The 18,984-nt window shown below is 39.4% G+C and overlaps 1 protein-coding gene across 1 annotated transcript in view; it reads left to right on the top strand.

Moving 5' to 3' along the window:
• The window catches only part of scp2a (sterol carrier protein 2a), a 116,953-nt gene that overhangs the window by 22,713 nt on the left and 75,256 nt on the right, over nucleotides 1-18,984 (top strand). Inside the window, exons 4-10 of the mRNA XM_039735935.1 lie at nucleotides 2,978-3,109; nucleotides 3,678-3,742; nucleotides 6,741-6,867; nucleotides 8,708-8,771; nucleotides 8,857-8,943; nucleotides 13,708-13,858; nucleotides 16,467-16,614. Of these exons, the coding sequence (XP_039591869.1) occupies nucleotides 2,978-3,109; nucleotides 3,678-3,742; nucleotides 6,741-6,867; nucleotides 8,708-8,771; nucleotides 8,857-8,943; nucleotides 13,708-13,858; nucleotides 16,467-16,614 (774 nt within the window). The remainder of the gene's footprint in view (nucleotides 1-2,977; nucleotides 3,110-3,677; nucleotides 3,743-6,740; nucleotides 6,868-8,707; nucleotides 8,772-8,856; nucleotides 8,944-13,707; nucleotides 13,859-16,466; nucleotides 16,615-18,984) is intronic.

The raw sequence follows: 18,984 nt of genomic DNA, 5'->3' as shown, positions 1-18,984 counted from the left end.
GATATTTATTTTAGAAGTCAATATTATGAGACGCGCATGCCATCAACACACGCAGATAGTCCTTAAGATCATGCCCTGCATATGTAGGAAGAATTGCAGCAAGACGTCTTGATAGTTGAGCGTATTTAGACTTGCTGGCTGCCTGACTGCTGGTAATTCCGCTTTGTATACGACGCGTTATGCCAACCCTCGACTGAGTTATTTGTTTGCGGCATGCCATCAGCAGTTATAACCGAGCACATAATGTGTACATAATGCGCACGTACGCGTCCCACTCTCTTGGCCTCTCTCGCGATTTTGTAGGCGCGCATTTGTCGAAAACCAGTTAGCGGGTTTGTCAGCGCTCATTTGTCCGTCATGGTTTGTCGGGGCTCATATGTTTATCGCGCTTTTGTTGGTGAACCGTGTACGAAAGCCAGACTGAAAAGGCTTATAGAGTGTATTATCTAGAAGAAAAGCATGGAGTTGTGTAGCAACCACGTGTTCCATCACCTTAGCCAAAAAAGGAAGATTAGAGAGAGAGAGTCCTTTAACTGGAGAGAAAGGAAGGGTCCAGGTCAGGTTTTTTTTAAGGATCGGGGTAACTGCAGCAGTTTTGAGGGCAGCAGGGACAGAACCTGAAATGAAACATGCATTTACCAATGAGCCAACAGGAATACTAATTATGGATGAGCATGTCTTAAGTAGAGAAGTGGGGGCAGGATCAAGCAGACAGGAGGAGGAATTAGACTTATTAATAAGTTCAGAGATGGCAAGAGAGTCAACAGGCGAGAAACAAGCGAGTCTTGATGATGGAGATGGCAGATCAGAATGAGTGAGTGAATGAGGTGTGCAGGGGAAACTGTGATAGATTTGATCAATTTTGGTATTAAAGAAATGTAAGAAAGCCTGACACTGTTCAGGTATATTGGGGCATGCTAGAGGATGGGGTTGGAGAGTTTATTCACAGTTCTAAAAAGCGAAAAATGGAAACTATAAAGGTATCTGTGAGGGATGGATAGATAGATAGATAGATAGATCTAACTTTATTTGTACCCAGGGGGGAAATTTGGCTTTTTATAGAAGCTGTTTAAATAAATAAATTGTGTGAAATGATGCAAAAGACACCACAAAAAGGTTTGGGGCAGCCACCCCGTATAGTTATAATATAAGCAATAGGTCTTTGTAGACATCAGTCCAAAACGGAACTGAGGTGACAGACGAAACATGGCAGTTTTAAAGCCAGACAAGGAAAATGATGTCATCTGGACAGGAACTGGAAGTGATTTCATCAGCTCTGGAACTGGAAATTACATCATCCCAGGTGGAAGTTCCCATGATTGGTCTGCAGAGGAAAAAGAGAAAGGATCAGTGCAGTCTGCCACCCCCTGGTCCAGCATGGAATTACCTTCTTTTGTGCCGTTTAGCTGCCTCCGTCCTATGCACACATGTGTGACAATAGGTAGTTAAGTAAGTAAGTAGTTAAGTAAATAAATATACACACACACGCACGCAAATAAGAAAATTAAAAAGAAAGAAGACTTCTGACTTGACTGTCACAGTCCCAGTGAGGCGATAGATAGACAGATACTTTATTAATCCCAAGGGGAAATTCACATACTCCAGCAGCCGCATACTGATAAAGAACAATATTAAATTAAAGAATAATAAGAATGCAGGTATAACAGACAATAACTTTGTATAATGTTAACGTTTACCCCCCTGGGTGGAATTGAAGAGTCACATAGTGTGGGGTCTCCTCAGTCTGTCAGTGGAGCAGGACGGTGACAGCAGTCTGTCGCTGAAGCTGCTCTTCTGTCTGGAGATGATCCTGTTCAGTGGATTCTCCATGATTGACAGGAGCCTGCTCAGTGCCTGTCGCTCTGCCATAGATGTCAAACTTTCCAGCTCTGTGCCTACAATAGAGCCTGCCTTCCTCACCAGTTTGTCCAGGCGTGAGGCGTCCCTCTTCTTTATGCTCCCTCCCCAGCACACCACTGCGTAGAAGAGGGCGCTCGCCACAAGCGTCTGATAGAACATCTGCAGCATCTTATTGCAGATGTTGAAAAACGCCAGCCTTCTAAGGAAGTATAGTCGGCTCTGTCCTTTCCTACACAGAGTATCAGTATTGGCAGTCCAGTCCAATTTATTATCCAGCTGCACTCCCAGGTATTTATAGGTCTGCACCCTCTGCACAGTCACCTCTGATGATCACGGGGTCCATGAGGGGCCTGGGCCTCCTAAAATCCACCACCAGCTCCATGGTCTTGCTGGTGTTCAGTTGTAAGTGGTTTGAGTTGCACCATTTAACAAAGTCCTTGATTAGGTTCCTATACTCCTCCTCCTGCCCACTCCTGATGCAGCCCACCATAGCAGTGTCGTCAGCGAACTTTTGCACGTGGCAGGACTCAGAGTTGTATTGGAAGTCTGATGTATGTTGGCTGAACAGGACTGGAGAAAGTACAGTCCCCTGCGGCGCTCCTGTGCTGCTGACCTCAATGTTAGACCTGCAGTTCCCGAGACACATATACTGAGGTCTGTCTGTAAGATAGATTATACAAACATTTTTCCGTTAGTATAAAGGAGTTCCCGTCGCGTTTCTTGACACACTTCCGCTAAATACCGTAATTGCTTGGCTGATAGTCCTCAGTGTTGGTATGTCAAGGCATAATGGCACTCCGTTTTCTTTTAATTGTCTCCTTCACTATGACCTCCTGGGGGTCCAGAGTGCATCCCATAACTGAGTCTGCCCTTTAAATTGATTCAATGGGCTTTTCTTGGAAATGATTTTACCAGCCCAGCACACCACAGTGTAGAAAATTGCACTGACCATCACAGAGCTATAGAAGATATACAAGAATGTAGAATAGTGTGCTTACTTCCTTCATGGGTAGTTGTCTTCCATTGATTAGAAGGGTGTATATATATTTTTTTTTAATGATAAGTAGCATCATGTACTGTACAATTTTTACTAAGATTTGTTTTCTCTGTACAAAAGGTGAATCAACCTGTGGTCAGCGAGCCATTTACCACAGCCTAGGCCTAACTGGCATTCCCATTATCAACGTCAACAACAACTGCTCCACTGGCTCTACAGCACTGTTTATGGCACGCCAGCTGGTAGAAGGAGGTAAGTAAATGAATAGGGAGGTTTTTTTTTTGACCTCCTTAAGCTAAGCACATTCAGACCCTGCTAGTATTTGGATGGGAGACCATCTAGGAAAAGATTGGGTTGATGTTAGAAGAGGCAGTGGTGAAGCTGGCAGGAGGCACATAACCTGTGGTCAGTGTGTGGATCCCAATACCCCAGAGCAGTGATAAGAGAAGTAAACTGAGACCCTAACTCTCTGTGGTCATTAAAAAAAATCCCTGGGTATCTTTTGAAAAGAGCAGGGTGTACCCCGATGTCCTGGCTAAATTATCCATCACGGCTCTGTCAGTGTTGGTCCCCTAATCATCTCCTGTCTCTAGCTGGCTATTTTTCTCACCTCTAAACCACCCAACAGCTCTTGTGTGGTGAGCATACTGGTACAATAATGGCTGCCGTTTCATCATCCAGGTACTATACATTGCAGGTTGCCGAAGTGGTTTCTCCTGTCTAAGCACTTTCAGTAGCGAAAAATAAACTATACAACTGTAATGAGTTATTATTTGATTAGATATTTTTACCATTTGCAACATTTTTGCCCTCTCTCTAGGACTGGCTAAATGTGTTCTTGCTCTTGGTTTTGAGAAAATGGAGAAAGGCTCACTCACCTCAAAGGTAGGTCTGTCTGTGAATATTTTTTTTCTCTAGCATTATACGTTTGGTATAGAAAGTATTCACCTGCAAGACTGCTAACATGGTTTGCGCTGTTACAGCCAAAAGTTACAACATTCTAAAATTTAGATTTTCCTTTTGTATACTAGGGGGCTTAACTCGACAACCCCCAGATTTGGTTAACCGGATATACAATTTAAAGAGATTGTTACAAATTCATTATTTTCATCTTTTACTTTAAAACTTCAGTAAAAACAATATTTGGAATTAACTTTTCTTCAAGATCGCATTGAATTTTGATTCCATATTTGGACTTGCATCATGACAACGCAACATACAGTCTTATGAAAAAGATTGGGAACCCCTCTCAGCCTGCATAATAATTTCCTCTACTTTAAACAAAAAAGATAACAGTGGTATGTCTTTCATTTCCTAGGAATATCTGAGTACTGCGGTGTTTTCCGAACAAAGATTTTTAGTGAAACAGTATTTAGTTGTATTAAATTAAATCAAATGTGAAAAACTGGCTCTGCAAAAATGTGGGTCCTTTTGTAATTTTGCTGATTTGAGTGCCTGTCACTGCTCAATGCTGATTACTTGGTTGGATGAGCTCGTTAAGCCTTGACCTTCATAGACAGGAGTGTCCAATCATGAGTGGTAGAAGGTATTTAAGTTGTGCTTCCTTCCCTTTGACTATCCTCTGAAGAGTGAAAGACAGCATGGGATAATCAAAGCAGCTCTCAAAAGATCTGCAAACAAAGATTGTTCAGTCTCATGGTTTAGCGCATGGGTGTCGAACTCCAGTCCTGGAGGGCCGCAGTGGCTGCAGGTTTTCATTCTAAACATCTTCTTCATTAGTGACCAGTTTTTGATGCTAATTAACTTCTTTAGCCTTAGCTTTAATTAGCTTGACTCAGGCCCCTTAGTTGTTTTTTCCTTAATTAGCAGCCGGACAGTAATGAGACATAAAACAAGCAGGACATGACCAGCTCACCTGTACCCATCAAACAAAATCTGAAAATAAAGATGAAGGTTTCAGTAAGGTTGATCCCTCAGGTTACCAAGACATTTTAGGAGTTCTTAGAAAAAAGCAGAATATCAACAGTTTTGGAAATGTCTGCTGTGGCAAAAAGAGAGCAGCAACAAACCATGGAATTGAATAACGGGTTTAATTAACAGCAAGAATCAGCTTCTCGTTAAGGAACTGGCTGGAGTCTGAAGCCCCAATTTAGCTGGTCATCTGTTGGCTCGTTTCATGTCTCATTTGAAATGGCTGTCATTTAATACTTTTAATCCTTAAAAACAGGACTATTAAAATAGAGGGAAAAGAAGTTAATTAGCTGTCAAAACTGGACACTGATTAGGAAATGGGTTAGAAAGACAACCTGCACCCACTGCGGCCCTCTGGGCCTGGAGTTTGACACTTGTGGTTTAGAGAAGGCTACGAAAAGCTATCTCAGAGGTTTAAACTGTCAGTTTTAACTGTAAGGAATGGAATCAGGAAATGGAAGGCCACAGGCACAGTTGCTGTTAAACCAACACAGCAGGTCTGGCAGGCCAAGAAAAATACAGGAGTGGCATATGTAGAGGCAGGATTGTGAGAATGGTGACAGACAACCCACAGATCACCTCCAAAGACCTGCAAGAACATCTCACTGCAGATGGTGTATCTGTACATCGTTCTACAATTCAGCGCAATTTGCACAAAGAACATCTGTATGGCAGGATGATGAGAAAGAAGCCCTTTCTGCACTCGTGCCACAAACAGAGTCGCTTGTTGTATGTTAATGCTCATTTAGACAAGCCAGATTCATTTTAGAACAAAGTGCTTTGGACTGATGAGAAAAAAGTATGTACTACATTACCTTATTTACTTTTCATTTTGTCCTATGCCTTGATTTAATGAAACATTAAGATATTAAATTGCGTGCATTTCCATAAAAATTGAAAAAAGACGTGTTATAAACCTTTTGACCAAGGTAAACACAACACTTATAAACATTGAGTAAACACAATTGCCGTTTTATTTAACCCTGCTACATAGTTTGTCTTTATTTACCAAGAGTGCACACACAATATTAGTTTATGGCACAGTAGCTTTGTATCTGTCACAAAGACCTGCAGAAGTTGCTTAGCTGTATTGAATAAGCCTGGTGTTCCAAAATGTTTGATGCTATCTTCTTCTTCTTGCGGCTGCTCTCGTTAGGGGTTGCCACAGCGGATCATCTTTTTCCATATCTATCTATCCTCGTCATCTTGCTCTGTCACACCCATCACCTGCATGTCCTCTCTCACCACATCCATAAACCTTTTCTCAGGCCTTCTTCTTTTTCTCTTTCCTGGCAGCTCTATCCTTAGTACCTATCTCTCCGTATACCCAGAATCTCTCCTCTGCACATGTCCAAACCAACACTATCTCGCCTCTCTGACTTTATCTCGCAACCGTCCCACCTGAGCTGACCCTGTAATGTTCTCATTTCTAATCCTGTCCATCCTCGTCACACCCGTTGCAAATCTTTGCATCTTTAACTCTGCCACCTCCAGCTCTGTCTCCTGTGTCACCGTCTCCAGTTCATATAACACAGCTGGTCTCACTACTGTCCTGTAGACCCTCCCTTTCACTCCTGTTGATACCTGTCTGTCACAAATCACTCCTTACTCTCTTCTCCACCCACTCCACCCTGCCTGTACTCTCTTCTTCACTTCTCTTCCACAATCCCCATTACTCTGTATTGTTGATCCCAAGTATTTAAACTCATCCACCTTCGCCAACTCTACTTCCTGCATTCTCACCATTCCACTGACCTCCCTCTCATTCACACACATGTATATCATTTTGGTTATTAGTCATCTTATATGCCTGCTGCTTTCTTTTTTCTGTGATTAAAAAACTTTTACGTATCTAGCCTGGTAAGAAATAAGGCATATACAGTATGTGTATTTTCATTAACAGTTTGTATTTTAACACTGTCCCACATTGTTGTTGTTGTTTTTTTTACAGTACATGGACAGGGCAAACCCAATGGATAAGCACATGGAGGTGATGATCAACCGCTTTGGGTTGGCAGCTGCTCCAGCAGCACCACAGATGTTTGGAAATGCAGGGCGGGAACACATTGACAAGTTCGGTACGTAGGTTTGAATAAACCGTGATGATTGCTTGAGAAAAGAAGTTAATCGAGATTTATTATAATTTGGTGCTTTTTAATTACAAAGTGATGGCAGTAGAGAATGTCCAGAGAAGTGCTAAAAGATTTTTTCCTGGACTATGGGATATGCGCTATGAAGAAAGCGTCAAAGGTTTTGGATCTTTCAATCCAACTGGAGACAATAGAGGTTAAACAGTTTATGATGGTTCAGTAATAAAACTATATGTATTTTCTCAAATTGTTGTATGCTTTCATTTGTTCCATACATTTGTTATACTAAAACTGTATTTAATGTTTTTATTAAAAAATAGTCATTACTTGAACATCTTACAGTTACGGTGAATAGTACAAAACTTACTAAATGGGAGGACTTCAAAGTGGTTAATCTTCTTGTGTATTGCTTCATGTCTTAAGGTTTTGCACAAAGTATATCTCTCTATTATGTAAAAAAATCCTGCGATGAGACAAGACTTTTTAAAAGATTTTTTTAAGTCATTCCAGATTAGACTTTTGCCATAAGAGATTTTCAAGTCACACCCTTCTCTCAACCATATTCAACCACGCACATGGTACTTTCACCTTTCATTTGTGTGAATGCTTTTGACAGACAGTTTCTGCTTTATCAGCTCTTATAAATTTTAACGTTTTCCTCACTTTTAAGTTCCCAATAAAAGCAGATGTATTATGTCCAAATCTTTTTGAAGAATTTCATCAAAAAGTGTTATCAACAGAAGAAATGAGTACACAGGCAATCCTAGCACCAAGAAACGATGAAGTCAAACGAATTAACAAGAAAATTGTTGATCGGTTACATGGCAAATTGGATAAATGCGTATCAATAGACTCTGCTGAAACAGTGATGTTGATGAAAACATCAACTTACAATATCACAAAGAATATCTACAACCATTAACACCGTCTGGTCTTCCACCGCATGAATCACAGTAGAAAGAAGGATGTATCCAAGAAAGGTAATGTACATCTTCCGCGGATAACATTAGACAACAAAGGCGATCTTGATATGCCATTCGTATTAAAACGTTTATAGTTTCCTGTTAGAATAGTTTTTGTTATGACAATTAACAAATCTCAGAGCCAAACATTGGAAAAAGTTATTTTATTTAATAGAGAGAAAGAAACTAAATTCACTCACGGGCAGTTACACATTGTGTTGTCACGATGAAAGTCCAAACACAGAATCAAAATTGAATGCGATAATGATGAAAATGTAATTCAAAAAATTGTTTTTACTGAAGTTTTACAGTAAAAGTGTAAGTTTAAAAAATATTTGTGTGTTAATTTCAAAGCCAAACAGAATAAAATCATATTACTCAACGAATACCTCTAACGCAACATGAAATATAATTTACTTTCAAATTATTACGTTTTACTCTTTTTTTAATATGGTTAATTACTCACTGTTCTGTAAAATAGTTAGTTCTATTATGCATATGTAACAACAATCTGTTTAAATTGTACAATTGTACATCTGTTGAGCCCCTTAGTACTTACTTAAGTTGAGTAAATACTTTATGGTTTAACGTTCTAGCAATTTCCTGATATTGATGTTATCTTGAGTGTAGTACGCCATCTAGTGGATAAATAAAATACCCTGTTAATAACTAAAGTTAAAATTGACACATTTTAAGAGTAGGAGACTGTGATAGCTAATTTGTTTATTATTTTATTTAGACCATACCTTCGCATTTGCATAACTTTGGAAGAAATTAATAAATAAAATTTGGACATCTCCCCCTAGTAAATAGATTAAAGGTTGTACCGTCGATTTTTGTGAAACTATGATGACCTTTCTTTGCAGGGACCAAGCCTGAACACTTTGCAAAAATTGCATGGAAGAATCATAAGCATTCCACAAACAACCCGTAAGTGTTTTAAAATGCATTTGTCAGATTTATTTAAGAGAAAAGAAAATGCTATTTTATTAAAAAGATGTTTGTTTTATATTAGTTACTCACAGTTCCAAGACGACTACAGTTTGGATCAGGTGTTAAAGTCACGGAAGGTCTTTGACTACTTGACCCTTCTCCAGTGCTGGTAAGTAATGCTTCAGCTCATTTGTGAGACCTCATCCGGGGTACCGTGTACACTTTTGGTCTCCATATTACAAAACATACACAGCAGAACTAGAGAAAGTCCAGAAAAGAGCGACTGGGCTGTTTCGGGAATGTGAGGTCTGGGCTTTGAGGAGACACTGATAGAGCTTAACATTTTCAGTTTAAGCAAAGAGAGATTATAAGGTGACCTTTAACAACATTTTTTATACCATATTTTACATTTTCTTATTTGGTTGACGCCTTTATCCAAGATGACTTACAACATTTATGATACAATTGCTTAAATTTGTTTTGTTTTGGTGTAGTGACTTGCTAATGGTTACACAGTGTCAGTAGTGGGATTTGAACCCACAACTTCAAGGTTTGAGGTCCAAAGCTTTAACCACTGCTCCACACTGCCTTTCATAGAAACTATGTGGCCCAAAGGGTTTTACAAGAAGTTAAAAATATATATATACTAGCAGAATACCCGCGCTTCGCAGCGGAGAAGTAGTGTGTTAAAGAAGTTATGAAAAAGAAAAGCAAACATTTTAATAATAACGTAACATGATTGACAATGTAATTGTTTTGTAATTGTCATGAGTGTTGCTGGCATATATATATATATATATATATATATATATATATATATATATATATATATATATATATATATATATATATATATATATATACACATCTATACACATATATATATATATACAGTTATATATATATGTACATATACACATACATATATATACATATACATATATATACACATACTGTATATACACACACACATATATACATACTGTATATACAACATATACATATCTACATATATACTGTATATACACATATATATACAAATCTACATATATATCTACATATATATATTAGGGGTGGGACTCGATTAAAAAAATTAATCCAATTAATTAGAGGCTGTGTAAGAATTAATCTTGATTAATCGTATGTAATCGCACGTAAATTTGCCCCAAATGCAAATGTTTTTTTTTTTATTTAAAAGCGGTTTTAGTGGGCGACAGAATCAAATAATAGACATGGACATGAATATTGTAAACTGAAGCTGTTTTAATTTCTGAAAAAAAGCTTTTAAACTGCATTTGAATTCAAAACAGAAACAAAAATATCATCCCTGGTTAAAATTGGGCAGACTTAAAAATAAAGTGGTAGTTTAAGTACTTTAAGTACATTTTCAGAATAGTATTGTCTTTAAATAATAATAACCAAAATTTCACCATAAAGTGCAGTTTTCTTCTTAAAAAAATAAGTCAGAAACATAAAAGGTAATTTGACCAGCTTACTCTTTAAACTCTGAGTAACATTAGCCAAAATTATTTTGTACATTAGGCTAAAACAGTGTGATCATTGAACATTTTGTAATTAGATGTATTTAGAATTACTAACGGTCACGGAAGTCCAATGATCCCCAGTAAGAGCCACAAAGTCCGCTTTCTGTAATGCATCTAATTTTGCTTGCTTTTCAGTGTGCACAAAACCATGCTTTTATCAAGGCTTACGGGTAGTCGAAATGATCAGTCGTAGGAGCGCTTTATTCCGACTCTAACATTTTTGTAGCTGTGATGTGTGCATCAGTGTAATGGATGTACCAGGAAATCATGCATTGACAAAAGTTCCGTTTGCTTGGAATTGAAAGTGTGATTAAATCGTTATTTTTAGCGCGTTATGGAGTATATGCATCGAAGCTTCTCAACTGTGCTTGTGCTAAGAAAGGGAAAATTTTAAAAATAGCGTAACATGATTCTGCGTTAACCTAATATTTTTCATACGTCCCAAACCAAGGAGATGGGAAGGTAAAATGAATCGGGTAGCAGTACATCCCCTCTCGGGAATCGAACCTCGAATGTCGGCGTTAGAAAGACTCTACAATTGCGCCACCGCTTGTCTATGCTAAAGTATGTATTGTAGATCGGGCTATAGATATACATTTATATATATATACCCGTGTATCGCAGTGGAGAAGTAGAAGTTATGAAAAAGAAAAGGGAACATTTTAAAAATAGCGTAACATGATTGTCAATATACAGTAATTGTTTTGTGAGTGTTATTGAATGTTGCTGTCATCAAGGATTTGATTATCATTATTTCTTTCAATCAGGCTCGTATTTGTGCGATGTGTTCAAGTTACATTCCGTGTTTGTCAATCGTTGTAAAGATAAGAGGTTTCATTCATCGATTAGTTCCTTACTGCATCAATAAACAGCTCGTCTTCCTTTTATCTGTGATGACAAACTGCATGCACGGGTTTTTACACTGTCTTCCTTTAGCGGGACATTGACTTTTTCCACCGTGTGCTTTGTTTCCACAGTAGCTGCATTTATGAATATGCTTATCAGGCGCTTCATATTTTTGCTGCCTTTTCAATTGTGTAATTCGGTTTTGTTCAGCGCTCTTTGGAACTGTTGCTTTTTATCTGTGCACTGCATCAGTTCACGTGAGCCACTCGGTGTACTTGCATCGAATGTTCCCAGCTGTGCTGGTGCCATCTCGTGCTATGTCCATAGCTTTATTTAATGTTACCTTAGTCCTGGCACTTAAAACTTTCTCTGGCAGTTTCGCTGAGTTTGTGTCAAACACCACCCTGACCATCTCATCTTCCTCTCCATAAGCACAGTCCTTCACCCGTGAATATTTACCCGTGGCAGTTTGCTATTGGATTGCCGCTGACGGATGGCCTTATATGGGCAGGCACTAAATTACAAGCGCCAGCGTAGCCTGTCTATGAACTTAATTTAAAGTGTAGGTTTACATCGTGCTTTGTTTCAGTAGCAGAACTCGCTTCTTATTGTTTAGCTGCCTTCTCAATTATATAATGCATGTTTTCTTGAGCGCTTTTTTGAGGTCTTCCTGGTTTTCTATGTACTGCGTGATTACGTGGGAGGCGTGATGATGTCACACGAAACTCCGCCCCCACGGCGTTGAAGCTCATCTCCATTACAGTAAATGGAGAAAAACTGCTTCCAGTTATGACCATTACGCGTAGAATTTCGATATAAAACCTGTCCAACTTTTGTAAGGAAGCTGTAAGGAATCAACCTGCCAAATTTCAGCCTTCCACCCACACGGGAAGTTGGAGAATTAGTGATGAGTGAGTCAGTGAGTCAGTGAGTGAGTGAGTGAGTGAGTGAGTGAGGGCTTTGCCTTTGATTAGTATAGATAATTACAGTTGTGACAGCAGATGGCGCTATACCAGCACTTAACCCAACACAGACAGACACAGGAGGCACACTTATAAAAAACAAATATTTTTTATTTATTCTTCTTTTCCCAGTTCCCATGAGCACACAACACAGTCCCCAAAGCACACCACAATTCTTACTCTTCTTCTCTCTTATCTCCACCACTCCTCCCTGGCAAGCTTCGTCCACTACCAACTGACTAGTGTCTGCTGGTCTCTTATATAGGTCACCGCGAATTGCTCCAGGTGCTTTTTTGTCTACTTCTGCATGATAAAATAATTGTTGCCATTAATTAATGCGTTAACATGAAAAAGTTTGGGAACCCCTCTTAATTCTTTGGATTTTTGTTTCTCATTGGCTGAGCTTTCAAAGTAGCAACTTCCTTTTAATATATGACATGCCTTATGGGCACAGTAGTATTTCAGCAGTGACATTATGTTTATTGGATTAACAGGAAATATGCGATATGCATCATAAAAAAATTAGACATGTGCTTAAATGTTTGCGCCCCAACAGAGATATGACATCAATACTTAGTTGATCCTCCTTTTGCTCCTTTGAGCCTCCAGACACTGTCCTCCTATAGCCTTTGATGAGTGTCTGGATTCTGGATGGAGGTATTTTTGACCATTCTTCCCTACAAAATCTCTCCTGTTTAGTTCAATTTGATGGCTGCTGAGCATGGACAGCCTGCTTCAAATCATCCCATAGATTGTCGATGATATTCAAGTCAGCGGCCTTCCATTTCCTGATTCCATTCCTTACAGTTGGAACTGACAGTTTAAACCTCTGAGATGGCTTTATGTAGCCTTCCCCTAAACCATGAGACTGAACAATCTTTGTTTTCAGATCTTGAGAGTTGCTTTGAGGATCCCATGCGGTCTGTCACTCTTCAGAGGAGAGTCAAAGGGAAGCACAACTTGCAATTGACCACCTTAAATACCTTTTACCACTCATGATTGGACACCCCTGTCTATGAACTTCAAGGCTTAACGAGCTAATCCAGCCAATTTGGTGTTGCAAGTAATCCGCATTGAGCAGTTGTATGCATTTAAATCAGCAAAATTACAAGGGGACCCAGATTTTTGTCAGTTTTTCACATTTGATTTAATTTCATACAACTAAATACTGCTTCACTAAAATCTTTTGTCTAGAAAACCCTGCAGTACTCAGATGTTCCTAGGAAATGAAAGACATACCACTGTTATCTTTTTTGTTGAAAGTAAATTATTATGCAATTTATATATAGAGAGTAGGTAGATCTATAAGCATATACTGTATATCAAGATAAATTATCAATTTATTAAGTTATATATGTTTGATGCCATTAAAGGGGATTCCCCATATACGCCTGACTGTAAATGAATCAAACAAATCCAAAGCATCAATTCATGTAAACAGGTAGTTCAAAAGATTCGAAGTGCCCATCACTGCTCATTGTGGTTTACACTGTGATACTAATATTGACACAACAGTGCTGTCATTTTTCCAGTCCAGTAACTCTTTTTGTCAGTCATTTGTTAAACATTTGTTTGTTAAAGCCCTACATCAGATGGTGCTGCAGCGGCCATCCTTGCCAATGAAGATTTTGTTAGGAAGTATGCTCTTGAAAGTAAGGCAGTTGAAATCCTGGCCCAGGAGATGGTGACGGATTTGAGGAGCTCCTTTGAGGAAAACAGTTGTATGAAAATGGTAAGAGCTTACCTTCATCTCAGACCAGGTATGTGACTGTATGTGAGATAGCAGCTCAATAGGGTTGCCAGATTAGAAAATTAGAAATATGGGACACTCTTAAAATCTCTCTGTATATTACTGTATATATAAATTTATACATGCCCCCTAGACACCCAGACCAATATATTATATAAAAGTAGAGACATAACTTAAAAACATAAAGCAAGAATTTTAATAAGTTATGAGGAAAACAAAAGTAAAATCATTTGAAAATTATTTAAAACAAGCTAAAAAGAAATAATGTAAAAGTGAAATCATTTGAAAATATTTATTTCATACAGACAACAGAGAAATATTATTATTATTATTATTATTTAATACAGGCAGTTATAAAAAAAGTGGGCCATGGCAAGAAGTAACAACTCACTTTGTTGACGCTGTATGTTGCAATGCTGATACAGAACTGCACAGCAGTGCGCCTGGAGAGCAAAACGGTAAGAGTGTTGCTGTCCTCGACCAACAATAGCAACTGAACAAGTTGCAAACAGGCAGCAAACACTCGTTTCCTCATTTCATTTGGGTGATTTTCATCAAGAGAATCTGAGTAAAGAAAGTATGATTACTTATAAAGTTGCAACTAAGTACTGTAAAAAGGTAGTAAAAATATATTTTTATTACAAAATTTGAAAATGAACTAAATACTGGACATTTGGGTGTCCCTGAAAGGTCAGTTCGGGACAGGGGACAAAATTATCAAATATGGGACATGTCCCGTATATAAGGGACGTCTGGCAAGCCAAGGGTGGCTATCAAATTAAAAGAAGTCTGAGTTCAGTGTGATGTGTGTAGATGGGTACAGAATTGGGTCAGACACATGAAGAAGAGAGTGATGGTGCGAGAAACCTCATCAGAATTGGCCGATGTTCAGAGTAGTGACCAGCAGGGGTCAGTGCTAGGGCCACTGCTATTCACAACATATATAAACGATTTAGATTGGAATATAAGTAACAAGCTGGTTAAGTTTGCAGATGATATCAAGAATGGTGGATTAGCAGATAATGTGGAATCCGTTATATCATCACAGACGGACTTGGATAGCAGAGAGGTGTGGGCAGATTTTTGGGCGATGAAATTTAATGTCAGTAAATGTAAAGAATTACACATAGGAAGTAAATATTTGAGGTTTGAATTCACAATGGGAAGTCTGAAACTCTAGAGCACACCTTATGAGAAGGATTTAGGAGTCATTGTGGACTCTAAGCTATCATCTTCCCGACAGTGTTCAGAAGTCATTAAGAAGACTAACAGAATGTCAGGTTATATAGCGCCTTGATGTGTGCAGTACAATTCACAGGAGGTTCTGCTCAACCTTTACAATGCACTGGTGAGGCTTCATCTGGAGTTCTGTGTGCCGTTTTGGTGTCCAGGCTACAAAAAGGACATAGCAGCACAAGAAAATGTCCAGAGAAGAGCAACGAGGCTGAGTCAGGGGCTACAGGGGTTGAGTGATGAGGAAAGATTCAAAGAGCTGAGCCTTTACAGGAGATGAAGAGGAGACCTGACTGAAGTGTTTAAAATGATGAAGGGAATCATTACAGTGAATCGAGAATGTTAAAATTAGTTCATCAAGAACACGGGGACACAGTTGGAAACTTGTGGAGGGTAAATTTCACACAAACATTAGGATGTTTTTCTTTACACAATGGACGATAGACACTTGGAATAAGCTACCAAGTAGTGTGGTGGACAGTAAGACTTTAGGGACTTTCAAAAGTCGACTTGATGTTTTTTTGGAAGAAATAAGTGGACAGGACCGGCGAGCTTTGTTGGGCTGAATGTCCAGTTCGCGTCTAGAATGTTCTAATTACTAAAAAGAGTGCTAGGGGTTAGGGGTTTTCTCAGGTAGCCTGTCATCATTGTAGATCTGTTTTGAGAGTGACTTGGATTGTGCAAGGGAAACATGCTACAAAGGTCATTTCTCAGGGCTGGGTCAATTAGAAGCCATAGTGTTATGCAGGGCACAACTTTGTCAGTAAATCCCCTTTGTCACCACTGGTTAGCTTCTTAGCAAAGCTGCCTGACTGGAAAATGTTCTGTTTTTTTGCCGCTGATTTCATCTATCAGGCTTTGTTTATTAAGCAGTCAATGTACTTGTTGTTTGTCAGTTTTGTTCAAAAGTCAGTCAATAGTGCAAACTTAAATGTTTAAGGCTAGGTGGGTTTTCAGGTAGCGAGTCATCTTAGTGAAATGGTTACCTGAGTCACGAATGCACCATCCACTGAAAGGTTTAACCTCCTCCCCATAGTCTGATAGCCAGCAATAAAGAAATGGACACTGGACAGTCATGTGTTAATGGGAAAGCAGCAGTGAGCTTTGAGATCGTGTGCGATTGATATTGAGATTCTCAAACCCTGACAGTGTTTGTCCTCTGGCAGCCAGCTTGGTTCTGTTTCCTGTTGTTAATAAAAAGTGTGATATAAATTCCGCCTTTGGTGTGTTAGGTGAGTATAAGGCTGTGGTTACAGGCATGGGGCTAAATAATTCAAAATTTGCAAATGTAGACACACACACACACTAGCCCACCGTTCCAAATACAGTTTTAATGTCTATCTCTTGTATTTCCCAGGTGGGATATGACATGACTAAACAGGCGGCTCAACAATGCTTCCAGAAGACTGGCCTGCAACCCACGGATGTCGGCGTCATTGAACTTCACGACTGTTTTTCTGCCAATGAACTGATTACCTATGAGGCTCTTGGACTCTGTCCTGAAGGTAAAACTAAAAATATTCCAGTGTCACACATTTGTAGAAAACAGTGAAGTAGAGCTGAACAGTTTGGGGAAAATATCTAACTGCATTTTTTCTGACAGATATTGTGATCATGGTTTGCAGTACATTTTTTTTTGAAAGTCAAGCTTCAGTTCAATATTGTCTGTATAATAGATTTAAAATGTGACAGCGCATTAACACATAAGATACCATCAAAATATTCTTTAAATTCTAATGCAAGGATGACGTATTTATTGTAGTTTTAATTGGCATAGAACAATGAAACAAAGAACAATTATCAATGTAGCTGTGACTTGTGACTCTGGAGAATCCATAATCAATGGAACTTTACTTACAGCATTTAGCTTATGAATTGACAAGCCACAGAATAATAATCAAATGTGTGATCACCAAATATAATAAAAATAGAATCTAAATATCACACAAAATATCTAAACATTACACATTCAAATTTAACATTTATTTGCAGATAACCAGCACTGTAGGGTATAGTGCAGAACAACTTTAATTTGTTATCCTTGCTGTCTTTGTTGCATCTCTGATTAATGGCAGCCTTCTCTTGTCAGGTTTCTAGTGGTGCTATATTTTCCGTTTTGCTATAATGGATTTAATGGTGCTCTGTAGGATATATAAAGTTTTTAGGATCTTTTTTTTTTTTTTATACCCAACCCTGATATTTACTTTTGTCTCTGACCTGTTTGAAATGCTCCTTGGTCTTCATGTTTTTTGGTTTGGGGTGTTGCAGTGTTAGGGGCCTTTCAGAACAGAAATCACGTAACAGATCAGGTGGACCTCTGAAGTGAATTGGTTGTACCTTATCTTATTTAGGGGTTTAATAGCAAAGGAGATGTGTTAAGAAGGCTGGCGTTCCAATTTGATTTAAAAAAAAAAAAAAGCTTCCTTTTCCAGAAGTCGTTTCCTTTTATCTCCTGCTTACAAGGTGACAAGCCAGGACATTGTTTCGCAATGCACTGAGCTGGACATTAGTGTGTTTAGGGTTTATATCCTTTGCAGTGTGCATAAATATAAAAGAAAACCACACACATGCTCAGTTTACCATGCATGTAAAGGTTAAAGAGTTTCCTTTGTGTAGTTTCATATAATATGGACAAGGTGGAAAACAAATAAACTGGTTATCCTGGAAGACTTCTTGTGTCTCCTGTCTCTGACCAAATACCTGCAGTGGGTCCAACTTCCCTTATTCAGCAGTGTATTATTGTGAAGGCTGCCACTGAACAATACTTTCATTATAACAACAAGTCATGGATTACAAGTGACATAAAGGGCCTTTTGAACCAGAAGAAAAGGGCTTTTATAGGCGGTGATCAGCTTCAGCTCAAGAGCTTGCAGAAGGAACTCCGAATCCAGCTCAGGGTGGCGAAAGAGCAGAACAGAAGAAAGCTGGAGCAGAAGTTGCAGAATAACAGCATGAAGTAAGTGTGGGATAGAATGAAGATCATCACTGGCTACAGCTCGAGGCGGGGTGACACCATTGTGAGAGACGTGGAGAAAGCAAACCAGATGAACAACTTCTTCAACAGGTTTGACCACCCTAACCCACTCTCACCTCAGAGTACTGCACCCTCCACCCATCCTTTTGCTGATACCAGCATATAAGAGAGTTTTCCCCAACCCACAATTACAGAAGCCCAGGTAAGCAGAGAGCTGAGGAGACTTTGTACCAGCAAAGCAGCGGGTCCAGATGGAGTATCACCACAACTGCTGAAGGCCTGTCTGTGCGTTGGAGCTGGGGAGTACTCTACAGCGCATCTTCTACCTAAGCCTGGAACAGGGGAGAGTCCCGAGGCTTTGGAAAACATCTTGCATCACCCCAGTCCCAAAGGTATCACGTCCTAGTGAGCTGAACGACTTCCAGCCGTTCGCCCTGACGTCACATGTGATGAAGACTATGGAGCGGCTGCTGCTTCACCACCTGAGTCCACAGTTCTGCCACGCCCTCGACCCTCTGCAGTTCGCATACCAGGAGAAGGTGGGAGCGGAGGATGCCATCATCTATATGCTACACCGATCTCTTTCCCACTTGGACAGAGGCAGTGGTGCTGTAAGAATTATGTTTCTGAACTCCTCTAGCGCCTTCAACACCATCCAGCCTCTGCTCCTTAGGGACAAACTGACAGAGATGGGAGTAGATTCACACCTGGTGGCATGGATCGTGGACTATCTTACAGACAGACCTCAGTATTTGCATCTAGGGAACTGCAGGTCTGACATTGTTGTCAGCAACACAGGAGCACCGCAGGGGACTGTACTTTGTCCGGTCCTGTTCAGCCAACATACATCGGACTTCCAATACAACTCGGAGTCCTGCCACGTGCAAAAGTTCACTGACGA

This window comes from Polypterus senegalus, chromosome 14 (genome assembly GCF_016835505.1).
Source record: "Polypterus senegalus isolate Bchr_013 chromosome 14, ASM1683550v1, whole genome shotgun sequence".
In the NCBI taxonomy this organism is placed as follows: domain Eukaryota; kingdom Metazoa; phylum Chordata; class Cladistia; order Polypteriformes; family Polypteridae; genus Polypterus; species Polypterus senegalus.
This window is presented reverse-complemented; position numbering and strand designations above follow the sequence as displayed.